We start from the raw sequence: 20,036 nt of genomic DNA, 5'->3' as shown, positions 1-20,036 counted from the left end.
TGGAGAGCTACCGTCCTGTAGGTTCTCAGGAGAGTGTAACTCCAGGAACAGGGTTGGAGTGAACCTACAGGACGGTAGCTCTCCAGGAACAGGGTTGGAGAGACCTGGTTTAGCATACGTCAGCTAGCCTGGTCCTATACATTGTGCTTTTAGCCAACTATTCCATCATTGTCATGCCATATATTTCCAGAAGAGTTGGCAGCAGCAGTTATAGTCTGTCTTTAAAGGGCTAGTTTCCCAGATATTTTAAGCCTAGTCTTGGACTAAAAACCACGTTCAGTGTAGAGCTTCCATTGAAAGCGCTTTTTAGTCCAAGGAAACCTGTTTGGTGTTTATTGGACATTATTGTTATGAGTAAATCTATGATCATGTGATGTTGGGTACCTACTTGCATTCCTGTGTCTATTTCCACCATAACAAATTGGAGCCATATTTCTGAAGATGGTGCCCACATATCCCCACCCCTTTTCCTACTCATCCCTCATTCACCTCATCCCTACGTTACTCTTCAGCTGTTCTCCACCTCCTTTGCTGCCTCTGCTTGGCTCACATCTGCATGTGCAGTAACCTTCTTCAGTTTGTAGTGGCTTGATTGTTTCAGTGGCGTGTTGTTGGCTGAGAAAAAGCCCTGGGCTACGCTACATCCAACTGGCATGCCTTGGCTTGTGCAGCCTTATAAGGAGGAATGTCATATCAGTTTACTCTGATGTCTTCAGGTTCTGCTGTCAGCTACAGCTATCCATCTCCTGCTGCTCACACCTTGCATCTAAACACTTCCTTATAGATTGGCTGTGTGTGTGTGTATACTGCCGTGATGAGTTTCTAACAGCAAACCCCAATGTATGACTTCATTGCCATTCTCCATCTTACTGGCGTGGCTTTATGTGAAACAGAAACCAAGTATCTTGCTTCTGCTCCAGATGTGTTTGTGCCGTCTTGCCCAACTCCTTTGGTCATTGTCACAAGGCTTCAGTCCACTGATACAGAGGCTTTCTGCACTAAAAACCTCTTTTTCAAACCACTGACGTTGTTTGGTTGGCAAAGAGACTGGGCTTTTCTCTGTAGACTTAGAATCATTCCAGGGTTTTGTCGTACATGTGCGTCATTTCATGCCATTACTCCGTCATCTTTATCCATTTGTCTTAATATGCTGCCACTTGGCTCTGTTCTGCTTCTTCACCATCCCCTCTATTTCCCTGTATCCCCTGCTTTCTCTCCTCCACTTTGTCTCTCTCCTCTCTTTCTGCTCTCTCCTCGTTCCCTGTTCTCTCTCTCTCTGTCTGTCTCTCTCTGTCTCTCTCTGTCTCTCTCTGTCTCTCTGTCTCTCTCTGTCTCTCTCTCTCTCTGTCTGTCTCTCTCTCTCTCTGTCTCTCTCTCTCTGTCTCCTGCCCGGGGCCTCCAGACCACCTAGCTCTGATTATTGAGCTGTTGGGGAAAGTTCCCCGCCACTATGCACTGAGTGGGAAATTCTCACAGGAATACTTCACCAGAAGAGGTATGCAACTGTGTGTCTGTGGCCTGCCCTGGGGGACGTGGGAGGGGTGTGGGAAGAGTAGGGTGGTAACGCAGGCAAGGTCCTCTGACCGCAACAGAAGTCCCACCATCCCAATTGCTAACATCCCAATGTCCGGTTGGTACAAACTATAGTAGGGATTGGTTGAAGTTCAATTCAAATCTCCCGACCATCCTATCTAAGCCACTATGGCACCAATGTTGATAAACATTTGCTAATCAACTTGGAGGCAAATAACACACTCCTCGTCTCTCGTCATGAGCTGTCCAGCCGTTACCGAGAACCACATACTGGATTTTTAACAGGGTCATTTAGCATTAGGGGGAAAAAAATGACAATTTCTTGCCCCAACCTAGCATATCATAGCTCAATATGTAGGTGTTGGATAAGGAGGAGACTACAGCATCCATAAAGTGATCATTGAACTTGCCACCTTTTTTGACTGAAATGTTTGTACAGCCAACAGTTTTGATGGATAATTTTATCGCTCTCGCCCTACCTTTTTTTGTTGTTGTAGATTTTCCGATAATAATAACATGTTATACCAGTCAGATAAGAGCTAACGTTGTCTAGGTAGCTAACCAACAAGCGAGGAAAGCTAGATATATTTAGCCAAGTAAGGATTTTTCATATAAAGCTAAAGTCATGTCTAAACTGCTGACCTAGACTCTTGCGTGTAATCAGAGCACTAACAAATATGCACAAATAAGCTAGTGAACGTCCTTGGCCGCTATGCTAGCCATTTAATGTTGTCTACTACTACTACTACTACTACTAGTACTACTACTACCGAACTAACTAGCTGAGCCAACGTTACCACACAAGACTGTACTATGACTCAATTTTTGATAATATATCATAGCTACATTCTTCCACAAATCATTGCTTGCTAAATAGGCTCAAAGCAAATAACAAAACTTTGGGAATGTGCCAGAGCTAGCTAGCTACCTTAAAATGCATGCAATGGGCATAGCAAAACTATCTAGGTAGGCTACTCAATAGAGCAAGCTACAGTAAGACAAGGTAGACAGATTTCAAACAGGACAAACACTGCAGTTGGCTATGCAACATTTCATCGACCTAAGAATAACCAAGACTACAACACATACCATAGCCGGAAAAGGAGTATTTAAGAAACAGTAAGCTAGCTATGTTGAACTGCATATAGAAAATGGTTGAACCCCATTAGCACATGTAAACAAAGCCTTGGTTCAGTTGTGCACTGCAAGTGTGCAAGCTAGCAACTTACCAGACGGACAGCAGCGCTGTTTCAAACATGTAGAATAAATTCTGGCATTCTGATGAAGTGCCCAGAAAATCTGAATGTAAAAAGTCGTCTGGGTGTGTTGGTGCTGCACAGGTCAAACATCAGAATCATTGCCTGCTTGAGTACGTTTGCATACAGTGTTAATTTGATTATTACATTGATTATGGCAGTAGGCAAATCATGCGTCTTGCTAGAACGGAGAAGAGACCAGCTCTGACTCTCAAGGGACGAGGTTATTGCTCTCATCTGTAAGATGCACGCCATTCCTATTGTACTGCCCAGGAACACACTGCTGGATGGCTGGGGGGCCTATTGTACTGCCCAGGAACACACTGCTAGATGGCAGGGGGCCTATTGTACTGCCCAGGAACACACTGCTGGATGGCAGGGGGCCTATTGTACTGCCCAGGAACACACTGCTGGATGGCAGGGGGCCTATTGTACTGCCCAGGAACACACTGCTGGATGGCAGGGGGGCCTATTGTACTGCCCAGGAACACACTGCTGGATGGCAGGGGGCCTATTGTACTGCCCAGGAACACACTGCTGGATGGCAGGGGGCCTATTGTACTGCCCAGGAACACACTGCTGGATGGCAGGGGGCCTATTGTACTGCCCAGGAACACACTGCTGGTTGGCAGGGGGCCTATTGTACTGCCCAGGAACACACTGCTGGATGGCAGGGGGGCCTATTGTACTGCCCAGGAACACACTGCTGGATGGCAGGGGGGCCTATTGTACTGCCCAGGAACACACTGCTGGATGGCAGGGGGGGGTGGGTGTAGTGTAGTAGTGTGGGCATACGCCTGTCACATAGAAATGCAAACACCCAGCTGGTTGACAAAGAGCCGGGCCATCTCCTCCCACTGGGCCATCTCTATGGGCTTGTTGATGGCCTCCTCCCACTGAGCCATCTCTATGGGATTGTTGACGCCCTCCTCCCACTGGGCCATCTCTATGGGATTGTTGACGTCCTCCTCCCACTGGGCCATCTCTATGGGATTGTTGATGGCCTCCTCCCACTGGGCCATCTCTATGGGATTGTTGACGTCCTCCTCCCACTGGGCCATCTCTATGGGATTGTTGATGGCCTCCTCCCACTGGGCCATCTCTATGGGATTGTTGACGTCCTCCTCCCACTGAGCCATCTCTATGGGATTGTTGATGTCCTCCTCCCACTGGGCCATCTCTAGGGGTTTGTTGATGGCCTCCTCCCACTGGGCCATCTCTATGGGATTGTTGACGCCCTCCTCCCACTGGGCCATCTCTGTGGGCTTGTTGACGGCATCCTCCCACTGGGCCATCTCTATGGGCTTGTTGACGCCCTCCTCCCACTGGGCCATCTCTAGGGGCTTGTTGACGCCCTCCTCCCACTGGGCCATCTCTATGGGCTTGTTGATGCCCTCCTCCCACTGGGCCATCTCTAGGGGCTTGTTGACGCCCTCCTCCCACTGGGCCATCTCTATGGGCTTGTTGACGCCCTCCTCCCACTGGGCCATCTCTATGGGCTTGTTGACGCCCTCCTCCCACTGGGCCATCTCTAGGGGCTTGTTGACGGCCTCCTCCCACTGGGCCATCTCTATGGGCTTGTTGACGGTCTCCTCCCACTGGGCCATCTCTATGGGCTTGTTGACGGTCTCCTCCCACTGGGCCCCTACGCCCTCCTCCCACTGGGCCATCTCTATGGGCTTGTTGACGGTCTCCTCCCACTGGGCCATCTCTATGGGCTTGTTGACGGTCTCCTCCCACTGGGCCATCTCTATGGGCTTGTTGACGCCCTCCTCCCACTGGGCCATCTCTATGGGCTTGTTGACGGCCTCCTCCCACTGGGCCATCTCTATGGGCTTGTTGACGGCCTCCTCCCACTGGGCCATCTCTATGGGCTTGTTGACGGCCTCCTCCCACTGGGCCATCTCTAGGGGCTTGTTGACGCCCTCCTCCCACTGGGCCATCTCTATGGGCTTGTTGACGGTCTCCTCCCACTGGGCCATCTCTAGGGGCTTGTTGATGCCCTCCTCCCACTGGGCCATCTCTATGGGCTTGTTGACGCCCTCCTCCCACTGGGCCATCTCTATGGGCTTGTTGACGGCATCCTCCCACTGGGCCATCTCTATGGGCTTGTTGACGCCTCCTCCCACTGGGCCATCTCTATGGGCTTGTTCCTCCCACTGGGCCATCTCTATGGGCTTGTTGACGCCTCCTCCCACTGGGCCTCTATGGGATTGTTGACGGCCTCCTCCCACTGGGCCATCTCTATGGGATTGTTGACGTCCTCCTCCCACTGGGCCATCTCTATGGGCTTGTTGACGGCCTCCTCCCACTGGGCCATCTCTATGGGCTTGTTGACGCCCTCCTCCCACTGGGCCATCTCTATGGGCTTGTTGACGCCCTCCTCCCACTGGGCCATCTCTATGGGCTTGTTGACGCCCTCCTCCCACTGGGCCATCTCTAGGGGCTTGTTGATGCCCTCCTCCCACTGGGCCATCTCTAGGGGCTTGTTGACGTCCTCCTCCCACTGGGCCATCTCTATGGGCTTGTTGACGCCCTCCTCCCACTGGGCCATCTCTATGGGCTTGTTGACGCCCTCCTCCCACTGGGCCATCTCTAGGGGCTTGTTGACGCCCTCCTCCCACTGGGCCATCTCTAGGGGCTTGTTGACGCCCTCCTCCCACTGGGCCATCTCTATGGGCTTGTTGATGCCCTCCTCCCACTGGGCCATCTCTAGGGGCTTGTTGACGCCCTCCTCCCACTGGGCCATCTCTATGGGCTTGTTGACGCCCTCCTCCCACTGGGCCATCTCTATGGGCTTGTTGACGCCCTCCTCCCACTGGGCCATCTCTAGGGGCTTGTTGACGCCCCTCCCCCTCCTCCCACTGGGCCATCTCTATGGGCTTGTTGACGGTCTCCTCCCACTGGGCCATCTCTATGGGCTTGTTGACGGTCTCCTCCCACTGGGCCATCTCTAGGGGCTTGTTGACGCCCTCCTCCCACTGGGCCATCTCTATGGGCTTGTTGACGGTCTCCTCCCACTGGGCCATCTCTATGGGCTTGTTGACGGTCTCCTCCCACTGGGCCATCTCTATGGGCTTGTTGACGCCCTCCTCCCACTGGGCCATCTCTATGGGCTTGTTGACGGCCTCCTCCCACTGGGCCATCTCTATGGGCTTGTTGACGGCCTCCTCCCACTGGGCCATCTCTATGGGCTTGTTGACGGCCTCCTCCCACTGGGCCATCTCTAGGGGCTTGTTGATGCCCTCCTCCCACTGGGCCATCTCTATGGGCTTGTTGACGGTCTCCTCCCACTGGGCCATCTCTAGGGGCTTGTTGATGCCCTCCTCCCACTGGGCCATCTCTATGGGCTTGTTGATGCCCTCCTCCCACTGGGCCATCTCTATGGGCTTGTTGACGCCCTCCTCCCACTGAGCCATCTCTAGGGGCTTGTTGACGGTCTCCTCCCAGAGTAGATCACCGTTGTTCCGGGGAACATTCAGATGACTCCCTCAAAACCAGCTCACATCTGACGCACCAGGGCTGTCCCCTTTCTGTGTCCTAAGTCTTTTCCACCAAGGTTTGGACCAAAAATCAACGTCCATGGAAGAGATTGTCTTTAAAACACACCACTTCGATCCAGCTATTTAGGAGAATTTAACTTAGCAGGTTAGGAGAATTAAGATAAGGTTAGGAAAAAGGATTAGGCTTAGTTAAAATGCTCTCCTAACCTGCTACGAAAAGTCACTTGTATCGAAGTGGCGTGTTTTTAGGGAATATCCCGTCCGTGCACTTCTACGTCAAGGCCAGTCCGGACCGCACCAAAACAAATAAGTCCAAAAGATGTCGGCGTAGGTCCCCGTAATACGAAATAACCGTCAACAAGCAAATAACTTGAGGGAGGATCTGGGGTTCTCACTTATTCAGTACTTTGAGCCACTTACAGGAACTGGTATGTTTATAATGCAAAGCAGCTGTTGATATTCACCCCCCCCCCCCCTCTCTCCTTTTTTTAAAAGGGAGAATCCATATGTTTTGCATAAATGCAAATAGCCTACGAATTAATAACCAGTGCCCGGTTTTCCAATAGCGATGGAACTCAAGTGTTGTTGTTTTAACGATTCAGCATTTCAATAACGTCCGAACTCTCACGCGTTTCCCAAAACACCACGTAGGGAGAACTTTCCATAAGCACGTCGTTAGAGCATGTGTCTGTACTGGTTTGACAGAAAGGAAGGGTTGCTCTCTGTTCAACGTTCTCCATTCAAATCTTTCCTTAACATTTAGATACTGATCATGGATCAGATCCTTGTGAGTAAACATCACCTATTGGCAAATATTGAGGCGGCTATCCTACAGTATCCTACAATTTAGCAAAACAGAACTCACTTGATTGAACATAAAATGGATGCCAATATCATTTAAATATATAGGTCAATGCAACCTACTGTATTTTAATGCAGTCATCATGGTTTTAATTTGAAGCATATTTTTTTTTACCCGTTGCTTGTTTATAACAATTGCTAAGACAATACAGACATTCCCAGGCTCTATAGACCTCGATATGAGGGACTGCATCTTAACAGGCCACCACTTGATGTGATGTTGGGCACCTACTGACCAATGTTGTTTTATGGAAATATATATGTTTCTCAATGACATTGCTAAATAAAGTTTTAACGAACTAGTCAGGCACCACGTTAATACAATACAAAACAGCTCACTCAATCAAACATGATGGTCTTGTAAGTCTAAAGCAAAGCTTGCTTGGTGGAATGGGATCAAATTGTATTTTATTGGTCACATACTTGTGATTAGCAGATGTTATTGCGGGTGTCGCTAAATGCTTGATTGGTGTGGTGTGTGTGAAGGATCCAATACTTTAACTTCTATGTGGTACAAATGACATTATTGTGGGAGCACCTCCTCTAAGAGAATGAATTGGGCTGTTTTGAGAAGGTTTGAATCTTAAGCAACCTTTAGGAAGCAACCTTTTAGGATTCCAACCAAGCCAAGGCAAAAGGGAGTTGACCTGTCAGTCCATCTGCAAATCCACCAGATATTTGCAATAAAAATGAATTATCAAAAACAAAAAATGTTAGTTCCAAAAACGTTTAAAATATTAATATTATTTTTTTAAATAACTAAATATGTAACAACTTACAGGCACTCTCTGTCTAGAGTACACTGCTGCCAGGGCGTCATGGCAACGACCTAATTGAATTCAAAATGTGTCTCAACCGATGATTGGTACAACACAACCTCCAATTATGTGGAACGTGGTCTAAACTACAACATGCAAGTAGGCTCAATAATTATGGAGTTTACCATTTGTTTTTATAGCTAATTGTCGTTAATTAAAAGTTAAATTATGAAATACCTTTTACATTTTTTAAAAAATATAAATTTTCATCTCCTGAATATTTTGTAATTAGGGTGACTTTCTTACCACTTCTTTCATAGGCAAACATGTTTAAATCTAAACGTATGCTGTCAAAAAGTAATTGAATTTAAACTGTTTGACCCCCGTACTTAGTTTTCAGTGGGTTTAAAAGGGATTGTACACCACAAAAGTAATGGTGGGTTCTTCTAAGTGCTGCCAGACTGACCCTCTCTCAACCCCCCCTCGCCCCCCCACCCAGGGTGGGCCTGTGACTGAAACACTGTCTGATATGATGTTGGTGTCGTCCACCCCCCCCCCCCCCCCCCCCCCCCACCCCACCCTCTCTTTTCTTAATCTCATTTTGTCAGACCATATTGCATTGATCATTGAGCTGCTGGGGCAAGTCCCACGCAAACTCATAACGGCTGGGAAATATTCCAAGGATTTTTTCACCAAGAAAGGTAATGTTTTTTTTTAAATGAAGACCTGTCCCACCCCATTGTTGTAAATGTCAACATTGGTGTGTGTGTGTGTGTTGTTCATAGTGATGTTTAATGTTTTTCTGGGTGTTCTTCTATGCTCAATAGTATTCTGTTAAATCACAATCACTGGTTTACTGCTGAATGACGGTCTTAAATGTTATGTGTAGCAAGAGAATAAAGAACGTTTTAGTGACAGTCTTGAGTGGTGTGTGTGTGTGTGTGTGTGTCATGGTGGGGAGTTTTGTTATGTCCCCCTGTCATGGTGTTGTGATGAGAAACCCCATCTGACTGACCTACCTAACCCTGCTCTCTTTCTGAGACTGACTGTGCTGTCTGTGTCTAACCCTGCTCTCTTTCCTAGGTGACCTGAAGCACATCACCAAGCTGAAGCCATGGGGTTTACTAGAGGTGCTGCAGGATAAGTATGAGTGGCCCAAAGAGGAGACTGATTGTTTTGCTGACTTCCTCCTCCCCATGCTGGAGCTGGTACCAGAGAAGAGGGCCACGGCCGCGGACTGCCTGCGCCACCCCTGGATCGCCCCCCAGTGACAGCCTCCAGTACTGCAAATCAAAATACCCTGATGCCTGTTCAGTAGGCAAACATTGTGGAATGTTGCAGATAACTGTCATGACTAGAGGTGACATGATTCCCTTTTCTACGTGTCATAGAGGCATTAATGTTCTACATTAAGAGACTTCTATCAGAACATTCCAGAACGTTTTGTTCTGCTGAATGCACCCCCTTGGCCTGCATTGCCCTCCCCAATGGAGCCTTCCAACCACTGCAATGTAAAACCATGTGGCCATGTTCAGGAGGATGTATAGTTACTGAACCTTCAGATGTATGGCGTTTGAACAGAGATACGATTATCTGTCATAGAATAGGGAATTGGGTCCACTTTATTCATTCAGTTTCTATCTTCAATGACACATTTTGACATTTTTACTCATTTAGCAGACACTTATCCAGAGCGACGAAGTGTCTGCTAAATGAGTGAAAAGTACAATGAGCTTTTAATTTTCCTAAATACACCCCTGGATGTATTCCCTCTAGTGGTCGTCTCTGGTCACTGCGATGCAAATTAAACCCCTCACAAGAGACTTGTTGCAACAGAGCACTTTCCAATTCAACCATATCTGAGATGACTTATTTATTTCTGTTTTTAGTTTTGTTTTCTTACATTGTGTTCTTATTATCATCAAGGAGCGTCTACGTTTTGTATTTGTTTCTTTCCTTTGTAATGATTGTGTTTAAATAAGCCTGTAGGCAACGTTGGTTTATGGTCATTTTGGCGGTCCAGAATTCTGTGCTCCGTACACTACTCACTTGTATGAGGACTTGTCTTTGTAATTGTTGTTATTGTGACTCTCTCACCTCCATCTTGTTTCGTTTTATACCGGCACAAGACCTGGAAAAGATCAAGATCAATGAACTTCCCTTCACTTTTGTAATCCTGTTTCCGTTAAATAACTTGATACCACTCGTTTTCTTCCTCTGATAAAATGTCATTGATGTCTGTCTGTGTTCACTTTAAGAGTTCTTCTGTGCTACAACTTCAGCCGTAAGGCATTTTGTTTGTATTAAGCGTAGTATAAGGAAGATGCACATAGGGCAGATGAACGGACCTGTAGGTTGCACTCTACTCTCCTTTCTGACTGAACTATTTGTAGGTCTCCACCACCCATAAATACAATGGAGGACTGTCTTGCTATTTTTAGATCAGCCAGTTAAAAAAAAAAACATATTACCTGACATTTTTCAGAATCTGTTAGTATTATAACTTTGCATATATTCACTTTGAGCCAATGGGAGACTGGTTTTGTGGGTTTAACTAAATAATATATGTTCATAAGAACACCACCTGAAAGAAGAGAAATTGTGGAAATATATATAAAATTACGTGTGGCTGTGTGTGTATGTGTATATATATAAATAACTGTACCAAGGAATTTGCCTTTCTGTATATTACAGCTGTGTACAGTTTTTAACAAGTTGTAGTGTGTGTGTGTGGCTGAAATGGCACCCTTTTCCCTATGTAGGGTGCCATTTAGGGTGGACACTACTATGTCTGGGTAGTACTGTGTCAATAAAGCATATGGAAGAAGTGTGAAAGCTCTGTTGTGTGAACGTCCGTCAGTTAATGTCTTTTATTTGTCCGTAAGATGTGTTCTAATGGTCAGGGTTTGGCGGGGGGGGGGGGGGTGTGGCAATGCAATTATGCAAAGCTAATTTTTACATGTCGAAATTATATCCTCGGGTTCCTCCTTAATTTCCATACTGTAGTGATGTCCTAAGTAAATGTTTTCACCTTTTCGAGTTATTGGGATTCTACTGGAAGAGAAGGGCATTTATAGTTGTTGTCGGAAGTTTACATACATTTAGGTTGTCATTAAAACTCGATTTTCAAACACTCCACAAGTTTCTTGTTAAACTATCGTTTTGGCAAGTTGGTTAAGACATTACTGTTTAGACAGATTATTTCACTTACAATTCACTGTATCACAAGTCCAGTGGGTCAGAAGTTTACATACACTAAGTTGACTGCCTTTAAACAGCTTGGTAAATTACAGAAAATGATGTCATGGCTTTAGAAGCTTCTGATAGGCTAATTGATATCATTTGAGTCAATTGGAGGTGTACCTGTGGATATATTTCAAGGCCTACCTTCAAACTCAGTGCCTCTTTGCTTGACTTCATGGGAAAATCAAAAGAAGTCAGCCAAGACCTCAGAAAATTATTGTAGACCTCCACAAGTATGGTTCATCCTTGGGAGCGATTTCTAAATGCCTGAAGGTACCACGTTCATCTGTACAAACAATAGTACGCAAGTATATACACCATAGGACCACGTTGCTGTCATACTGCTCAGGAAGGAGACTCGTTTTGTCTCCTAGAGATGAACGTACTTTGGTGTGAGAAGTGCCAATAAATCCCAGAACAACAGCAAAGGACCTTGTGAAGATGCTGGAGGAAATAGGTACAAAGTATCTATATCCACAGTAAAACAAGTCCTATATTGGCATAACCTGAAAGGCCACTCAGCAAGAAAGAAGCCACTGCTCCAAAACTGCCATAAAAAAGCCAGACTACGGTTTACAACTGCACATGGGGACAAAGATTGTACTTTTTGGAGAAATGTCCTCTGGTTAGATGAAACAAAAATAGAACTGTTTGACCAAAATGACCATCATTATGTTTGGAGGAAAAAGGGGGAGATTTGCACGCCCAAGAACACCCCAACCGTGAAGCACAGGGATGGCAGCATCATATTGTGGGGGTGCCTTATTGCAGGAGGGACTGGTGCACGTCACAAAATAGATGGCATCATGAGGAAGGAAAATTATGTGGATATATTGAAGCAACATCTCAAGACATCAGTCAGAAAGTTAAAGCTTGGTCGCAAATGGGTCTTCCCAATGGACAATGACCCCAAGCATACTTCCAAAGTTGTGTCAAAATGGCTTAAGGACAACAAAGTCATGGTATTAGAGTGGCCATCACAAAGCCCTGACCTTAATCCTATAGAAAATTTGTGGGTAGAACTGAAAAAGTGTGCGAGCAAGGAGGCCTACCAACCTGACACCAGCTCCGTCAGGAGGAATGGGCCAAAATTCACCCAACTTATTGTGGGAAGCTTGTGGAAGGCTACACATACCGTTTTACCCAAGTTAAACAATTTAAAGGCAATTTACCTAATACTAATTGAGTGTATGTAAACGTCTGACCCACTGGGAATGTGATGAAAGAAATACAAGCTGAAATAAATCATTCTCTACTATTATTCTGACATTTCACATTCTTAAAATAAAGTTGTAATCCTAACTGACCTAAAACAGGGAATTTTTACCAGGATTAAATGTCAGGAATTGTGAAAAACTGAGTTTAAATGTATTTGGCTAAGATGTATGTAAACTTCCGACTTCAACTGTACATCAAGCTCCATTTCGCCCGTCAGGGTTAATCACACATATTTGAAATGTAAATTTAATACACTATAAAATTGTATACCACCCCACACTGTGCACTAAAACAAAATGTCTTCATATGAAGAGTTCAGCCTCTTGTCTAGCTTGATTCTTTGCCCAACTACTGTTGATGGGACAGTTTTTCACGAGAAGTACAATGAACTTACCAAGGAACAGAAAACTTTAGAATTTCATTCAGAAAGTAAAATGTGTTTTGACGGATTGTACACTTATTGTTTACAGAAAACATTTAATTCATCCAAAATATTAAAATCAAACTTTAATTACCAAGGCTGAAAACAGGGCAAAACACCAAATGAAAACAGGGTTCCATTGGGGACAGGACAGTCTAAACAGGGTTCCATTGGACAGGACAGTCTAAACAGGGTTCCATTGGACAGGACAGTCTAAACAGGGTTCCATTGGGGACAGGACAGTCTAAACAGGGTTCCATTGGACAGGACAGTCTAAACAGGGTTCCATTGGACAGGACAGTCTAAACAGGGTTCCATTGGGGACAGGACAGTCTAAACAGGGTTCCATTGGGGACAGGACAGTCTAAACAGGGTTCCATTGGGGACAGGACAGTCTAAACAGGGTTCCATTGGGGACAGGACAGTCTAAACAGGGTTCCATTGGGGACAGGACAGTCTAAACAGGGTTCCATTGGGGACAGGACAGTCTAAACAGGGTTCCATTGGGGACAGGACAGTCTAAACAGGGTTCCATTGGACAGGACAGTCTAAACAGGGTTCCATTGGGGACAGGACAGTCTAAACAGGGTTCCATTGGGGACAGGACAGTCTAAAGAACTGCCTTCTCGCATAATGAGCCAAAAAACATGTTTTTGGAGGAAAGGGCACGCTATCTGTGGAGTCGTATCCCCGTGTCTGTGTTGCCGTATCCCTGGCCTGGTAGTCATGAGTGCCAGAATAATGCATTGTTCTTCCATCTCTTCATACTCCAACGCCTTATTGCTTTTCTGAAATGGAAACCGGATGAATGAAAATTAGATAAATAAATAAAAAAGTAGGGAGATGTCTTGAGATAATCCCAGTGTCCCACACTCCAAGACATTTACTCTTCTGTATCCCTCCATGCTCCAAAAAAATGACTTCGCACAACAAATATCACCTAATTTTATTCTCTCACCTTGTCCCTCCACTTCGAAGTCATCCGGCAGCAGTTTGTCTTGTCTGTTACCCAGTGTAAAGGCCAGGAAGGCAAGGATGAGAGAGTCCAAGACACAGATCATGGCCAGGATGTAGGCCCACCTCACCGTACAGTTCCCCAGGGTGTACTTGTCTGTCCTCTCGCCACACATCCTCTTCACCTCTGGGGCGTCCCAGCCGTCAGGGTAGATCATACAGCCCATCACCATCAGGATGGCTGGGGAGGGACGGACAGACGGACAGACATTACCATTAGGGTGTGCCAAACTCATTTTCATTGTGGGCCGGAGGACCGCACTTAAAAATATTCACAGTCAAAATTCGTTATATATAGTGTAATTTTTTATCCATCACTTTTGGAATTTTTGATGCTCCCTGTTTAGCTTTTGTTTTGATGACTGTTATCAAGCTGGACAGAGTGAAGAGACTATACATGACTGTTATCAAGATGGACAGAGTGAAGAGACTATACATGACTGTTATCAAGATGGACAGAGTGAAGAGACTATAAATGACTGTTTTCAAGCTGGACAGAGTGAAGAGACTATACATGACTGTTATCAAGATGGACAGAGTGAAGAGACTGTTCATCTTGATAACAGTCATGTATAGAGTGAAGAGACGATACATGACTGTTATCAAGCTGGACAGAGTGAAGAGACTATACATGACTGTTATCAAGATGGACAGAGTGAAGAGACTATACATGACTGTTATCAAGATGGACAGAGTAAAGAGACTATAAATGACTGTTTTCAAGCTGGACAGAGTGAAGAAGCTGTAAGTGTAGGTCCAAAAGAAATTATAGTTTCAATTATTATTTTTTCAATGTTGATTGAGACCGTTTTTACTTAAAGAACTATAATTCTAAAATATAATTTACAAAACATTGGACACTGAGTGACAGACACATCTCAACATCAACTGTTCAGAGAGATTACTTTATCCTAGGATAGGATAAAGTAATCCTTCTCACCCCCCCCCCTTAAATGATTTAGATGCACTATTGTAAAGTGGCTGTTCCACTGGATGTCATAAGGTGAATTCACCAATTTGTAAGTCGCTCTGGATAAGAGCGTCTGCCAAATGACTTAAATGTAAATGTAAATGAGACTGTGTGAATCAGGCCTTCATGGTTGAATTGCTGCAAAGAAACTACTACTAAGACACCAATAAGAAGAAGATACTTGCTTCTTGGGCCAAGAGACACGAGCAATGGACATTAGACCGGTGGAAATCTGTCCTTTGGTCTGATGAGTCCAAATTTGAGCTTTTTGGTTCCAACCGCAGTGTCTTTGTGAGATGCAGAGTAGGTGAACGAACGGATGATCTCCGCATGTGTGGTTTCCGCCGTGAAGCACTGAGGAGGAGGTGTGATGGTGTAGGGGTGCTTTGCTGCTGACACTGTCTGTGATTTATTTAGAATTCAAGGCACACTTAACCAGCATGGCTACCACAGCATTTTTCCGCAATACACCATCCCATCTGGTTTGCGCTTAGTGGAACTATCATTTGTTTTTCAACAGGACAATGACCCAACGTACCTCCAGGCTGTGTAAGGACAATTTGACCAAGAAGAAGCGTGTTGGAGTGCTGCTTCAGATGGCCTGGACTCCACAATCACCCGCCTTCAAACCAACTGAGATGGTTTGGGATGAGTTGGAACGCAGAGTGAAGGAAAAGCAGCCAACAAGTGCTCAGCATGTGTGGAAACTCCTTCAAGACAGTTGGAATAGCATTCCTCGTGAAGCTGGTTGAGAGAATGCCAAGAGTGTGCAGAGCTGTCATCAAGGAGAAGGGTGGCTACTTGTAAGAATCTCAAATATATTTTGATTTGTTCAACACTTTTTTTGGTTACTACATTATTCCATACATGTTATTTCATAGTTTTGATGTCTTCACTATTATTCTACAATGAAGAAAATAGTTTTTTTTAAATAAGAAAAACCCTTGAATGAGTAGGTGTGTCCAAACTTTTGACTGCTACTGTATATACACTATGGTTCAAAAGTTTGGGGTCACTTAGAAATGTCCTTTTTTTTTAAAGCACATTTTCCGTCCATTAAAATAACATCAAATTGATCAGAAATACAGTTATAAACATTGTTAATGTTGTAAATGACTATTGTAGCTGGAATTGGCAGATTTTTTTATGGAATATCTACATAGGCGTACAGAGGCCCATTATCAACAACCATCACTCCTGTGTTCCATTGGCACATTGTGTTAGCTAATCCAAGTTTATAATTTTAAAAGGCTAATTGATAATTGGAAAACCCCTTTGTAATTATGTTAGCACAGCTGAAAACTGTTGTTCTGATTAAAGAAGCAATAAAACTGACCTTCTTAAGGCTAGTTGAGTATCTGGAGAATCAGCATTTGTGGGTTTGATTACAGGCTCAAAATGGGCAGAAACAAAGACCTTCCTTCTGAAACTCATCAGTCTATTCTTGTTCTGAGAAATGTACTTGTACTTGTTCTGACTAATGTACTTGTCCTTTTGCTCAGTTGTGCACCGGGGCCTCCCACTCCTCTTTCTATTCTGGTTAGAGCCAGTTTGCACTGTTCTGTGAAGAGAGTAGTACACAGCGTTGTACCAGATCTTCAGTTTCTTGGCCTTCATTTCTCAGAACAAGAATAGACTGACGAGTTTCAGAAAAAAAGTCTTTGTTTCTGCCCATTTCATTTCTAAACGTTTTAACAGATATGTATGACAAAAATCCTCAAAATAAAAGGTGATATTCTGTACTAGCGCCTCGCTGGAGTATAGAGACACATTTACAATTTACTGTCTGAATGCATATGGAGGTGAATGTATAGAAATACAGTGAATGATTGAGGTAATATGCAGACAGACAGACAGACAGACAGACAGACAGACAGACAGACAGACAGACAGACAGACAGACAGACAGACAGACAGACAGACAGACAGACAGACAGACAGACAGACAGACAGACAGACAGACAGACAGACAGACAGACAGACAGACAGACAGACAGACAGACAGACAGACAGACAGACAGACAGACAGACAGACAGACAGACAGACAGACAGACAGACAGACAGACAGACAGACAGACAGACAGACAGACAGACAGACAGACAGACAGACAGACAGACAGACAGACAGACAGACAGACAGACAGACAGACAGACAGACAGACAGACAGACAGACAGACAGACAGACAGACAGACAGACAGACAGACAGACAGACTATCCACAATGGTTGTGCCAATAATATCTGACATTACATTTACATTTACATTTAAGTCATTTAGCAGACGCTCTTATCCAGAGACATATCATAACTGTTGTGTCAAAAGCCTTGTATGTCAGTTGTAAGACCTGAGTATGTACGGAGGCTTTCGTACAGATATAGACTTGCACTAAGAGACAAAACATCACATGTATCATGTTCCATGTAATCCATCTACCCCCTGAAGGCAGGCTTGAACGTAGTAGGTGTCAGAATCTGGCCTCAAACAGAATCCCTTTGGGCTGGCGTCCACAGTGTTGTTGTCATCTGCTGACAATAGCACTGGACCCAAGCCACCTCTGAAAGAGGAGAGATGTCACTGGGGAGTCACTGACTGTACACGATAGGTTTGTCAACTCTCCTGGACAATGGGGATGACAACTACAACCAGAGGCCGGTATGACTGTAGATACCATATGACTGTTTGTGAGCCAAGGTCGCCTAGAGGCTGGATAAAGAGGTGGACCCCCCCCCCAATCTCCCCTAGGTCCACTCCTGGATGTACATGGTGTCCAACCAGACATAGGACACTACACATTAAAATGTACAAGTTAGTTAGGTTAGAGAATGTCTTCTAATCTCACCTGATGCAAACTGCATCCACCCACAGATCTTGTAGACGCTCCCGGTGTTGCAAAACCAGAACAGAGTGAAACAGACCATACAGCCCACTATCAGCAGCATGGATGTACCCACGAAGAAGAGGGCTGTCCTAAAGGCTGGGGACGGGATGGAAGCAAAGTCTAAGGCACTTCCTTTATGGAGGAGGAGGAAGAGAAGAAGAAAATTAGTGCAATGATCTCTGATGTCCAATGACAAATCTTCTTCTTCTTCTGTCTTCTGCGTTATTCAAACCCCTCCGAAAGACACACAGAATAGGCTACGCATACAGAATAGGCTTCGCATACAGAGAGGCTGGAACAGAAGATGACATGTTATTAGTATAGGATCTCTGTGGGTTGGAGAGGCTGGAGCAGAAGATGACATCATATTATTAGTATAGGATCTCTGTGGGTTGGAGAGGCTGGAGCAGAAGATGACATCATATTATTAGTATAGGATCTCTGTGGGTTGGAGAGGCTGGAGCAGAAGATGACATCATATTATTAGTATAGGATCTCTGTGGGTTGGAGAGGCTGGAGCAGAAGATGACATGTTTTTAGTATAGGATCTCTGTGGGTTGGAGAGGCTGGAGCAGAAGATAAAAATCATATTATTAGTATAGGATCTCTGTGGGTTGGAGAGGCTGGAGCAGAAGATGACATCATGTTATTAGTATAGGATCTCTGTGGGTTGGAGAGGCTGGAGCAGAAGATGACATCATGTTATTAGTATAGGATCTCTGTGGGTTGGAGAGGCTGGAGCAGAAGATGACATCATATTATTAGTATAGGATCTCTGTGGGTTGGAGAGGCTGGAGCAGAAGATGACATCATGTTATTAGTATAGGATCTCTGTGGGTTGGAGAGGCTGGAGCAGAAGATGACATCATATTATTAGTATAGGATCTCTGTGGGTTGGAGAGGCTGGAGCAGAAGATAAAAATCATATTATTAGGATAGGATCTCTGTGGGTTGGAGAGGCTGGAGCAGAAGATGACATCATATTATTAGTATAGGATCTCTGTGGGTTGGAGAGGCTGGAGCAGAAGATGACATCATATTATTAGTATAGGATCTCTGTGGGTTGGAGAGGCTGGAGCAGAAGATGACATCATATTATTAGTATAGGATCTCTGTGGGTTGGAGAGGCTGGAGCAGAAGATGACATCATGTTATTAGTATAGGATCTCTGTGGGTTGGAGAGGCTGGAGCAGAGGGCAGCCCATTAAGCAGTTTAGTGAATATAACAATGGTTCAAGGGGATGCGTTTTTTCATTCTCATCACAGTTTTTACTCTGCACTGAAGAATGAACTGCTGACATTGTGTCAACGGTGGACTAATGAACAAAATACTAAAATATAGTTATTGTGTAAAGTGACTCTTTAAATAAAGGGGCAATTTGCTGTTGAAACAAATACAAAGCGACTCCTTTCGTAAAAATCAGAGGGATGGGGCTGGAGAAATTTTACCACTCTCAAATGTATAGACAGAGCTCTGGATGCAAGGACTGACCATCCATGATATCAAAATAATATTTGTAACCATACCTTCAGGCTGTACAGTGATTGATTACATGTACTTTGATTACAAACATTTGGAGTAAAACAATCTTATAGTTTGGGTTCTGATGAGGTACAATAGTTTAACTAAGCTTAACTAAGCTCATAAGTTATATTCTTCAAGAATCAACGGGTTCATAGCACTTATTTTTATGTCCAAAAATGGATGTAGCAACTGCAGATTGGCCTTTTAAGTGCCTTGCCTTTACAGATGAGCTCCGAGGTCAGCGCGTTGCCGATACAGTAGTGAAACAGGCCGAAGTATCCGGCCTGCGGGGTGTTGACGCTGTCCCCGATCCAGTACGGTTGGATGAACACCACCATTTCTATGATGGAAAAGCAAATGGTGAATATCGCCCACAGGACACCGACGGCTCGCGCGTTCCTGACGTAGTTGGTGTGATAAATTTTGGCCGCCTCCTGTGCAGGGAGCATTTTCTCACTTTTTGATTTGGTCTCAACTTTCTCTGTTGTTGACATCTTGTTGACGAGGAAATAGAGGGTGGTGAGGGTGAAGACGTGGAAGATACGCAGATAACTCTTCTCGAGTCGCCAGAAATTCACCCGTTTTGAGTCAGCAGAGAGTATGAGCATGAAGCTTTCAGGTGAGATACTTCTCAGGGCTTACTGTCAGTTACTGTCGGTTTGAGTTTCTCTTCAATGTCAACTTGTTTTCAGTGAACGCTCCGCTTGGTCGTCTGCCAGACACTTCCAAGGATCCAGATGAACTAAAATTATAATGGAATGTATGAAAGAAAGATTTAAGTCCACAAAAACAAATATGTTCTAATACAAGACCCACTGAGCGCTCAGATCATTGTCTTTGTTTTACTTTGCCTT

General features: G+C 44.8%; 2 protein-coding genes across 2 annotated transcripts in view; one reads left to right on the top strand and one right to left on the bottom strand.

Moving 5' to 3' along the window:
• The window catches only part of LOC135505128 (SRSF protein kinase 1-like), a 40,171-nt gene extending 30,021 nt beyond the window's left edge, over positions 1-10,150 (top strand). The window contains exons 13-15 of the mRNA XM_064924236.1: positions 1,403-1,495; positions 8,520-8,612; positions 8,995-10,150. Coding sequence (XP_064780308.1) covers positions 1,403-1,495; positions 8,520-8,612; positions 8,995-9,182 — 374 coding nt within the window. The 3' untranslated portion in view covers positions 9,183-10,150. The remainder of the gene's footprint in view (positions 1-1,402; positions 1,496-8,519; positions 8,613-8,994) is intronic.
• A 3,313-nt stretch (positions 10,151-13,463) lies between these two features.
• On the bottom strand, positions 13,464-19,676 carry LOC135505118 (LHFPL tetraspan subfamily member 5 protein-like). The gene is made up of 4 exons (XM_064924222.1): positions 19,400-19,676; positions 17,619-17,789; positions 13,752-13,988; positions 13,464-13,510 (listed from the first exon to the last, which is right to left on the bottom strand). Exons 1-4 carry the CDS (start codon positions 19,674-19,676, stop codon positions 13,464-13,466), a joined length of 732 nt encoding a protein of 243 aa, XP_064780294.1.
• Between the last annotated feature and the right edge of the window lie 360 nt (positions 19,677-20,036).

Source organism: Oncorhynchus masou, chromosome 18 (assembly GCF_036934945.1).
Source record: "Oncorhynchus masou masou isolate Uvic2021 chromosome 18, UVic_Omas_1.1, whole genome shotgun sequence".
NCBI classification, from domain to species: Eukaryota; Metazoa; Chordata; class Actinopteri; order Salmoniformes; family Salmonidae; genus Oncorhynchus; species Oncorhynchus masou.
This window is presented reverse-complemented; position numbering and strand designations above follow the sequence as displayed.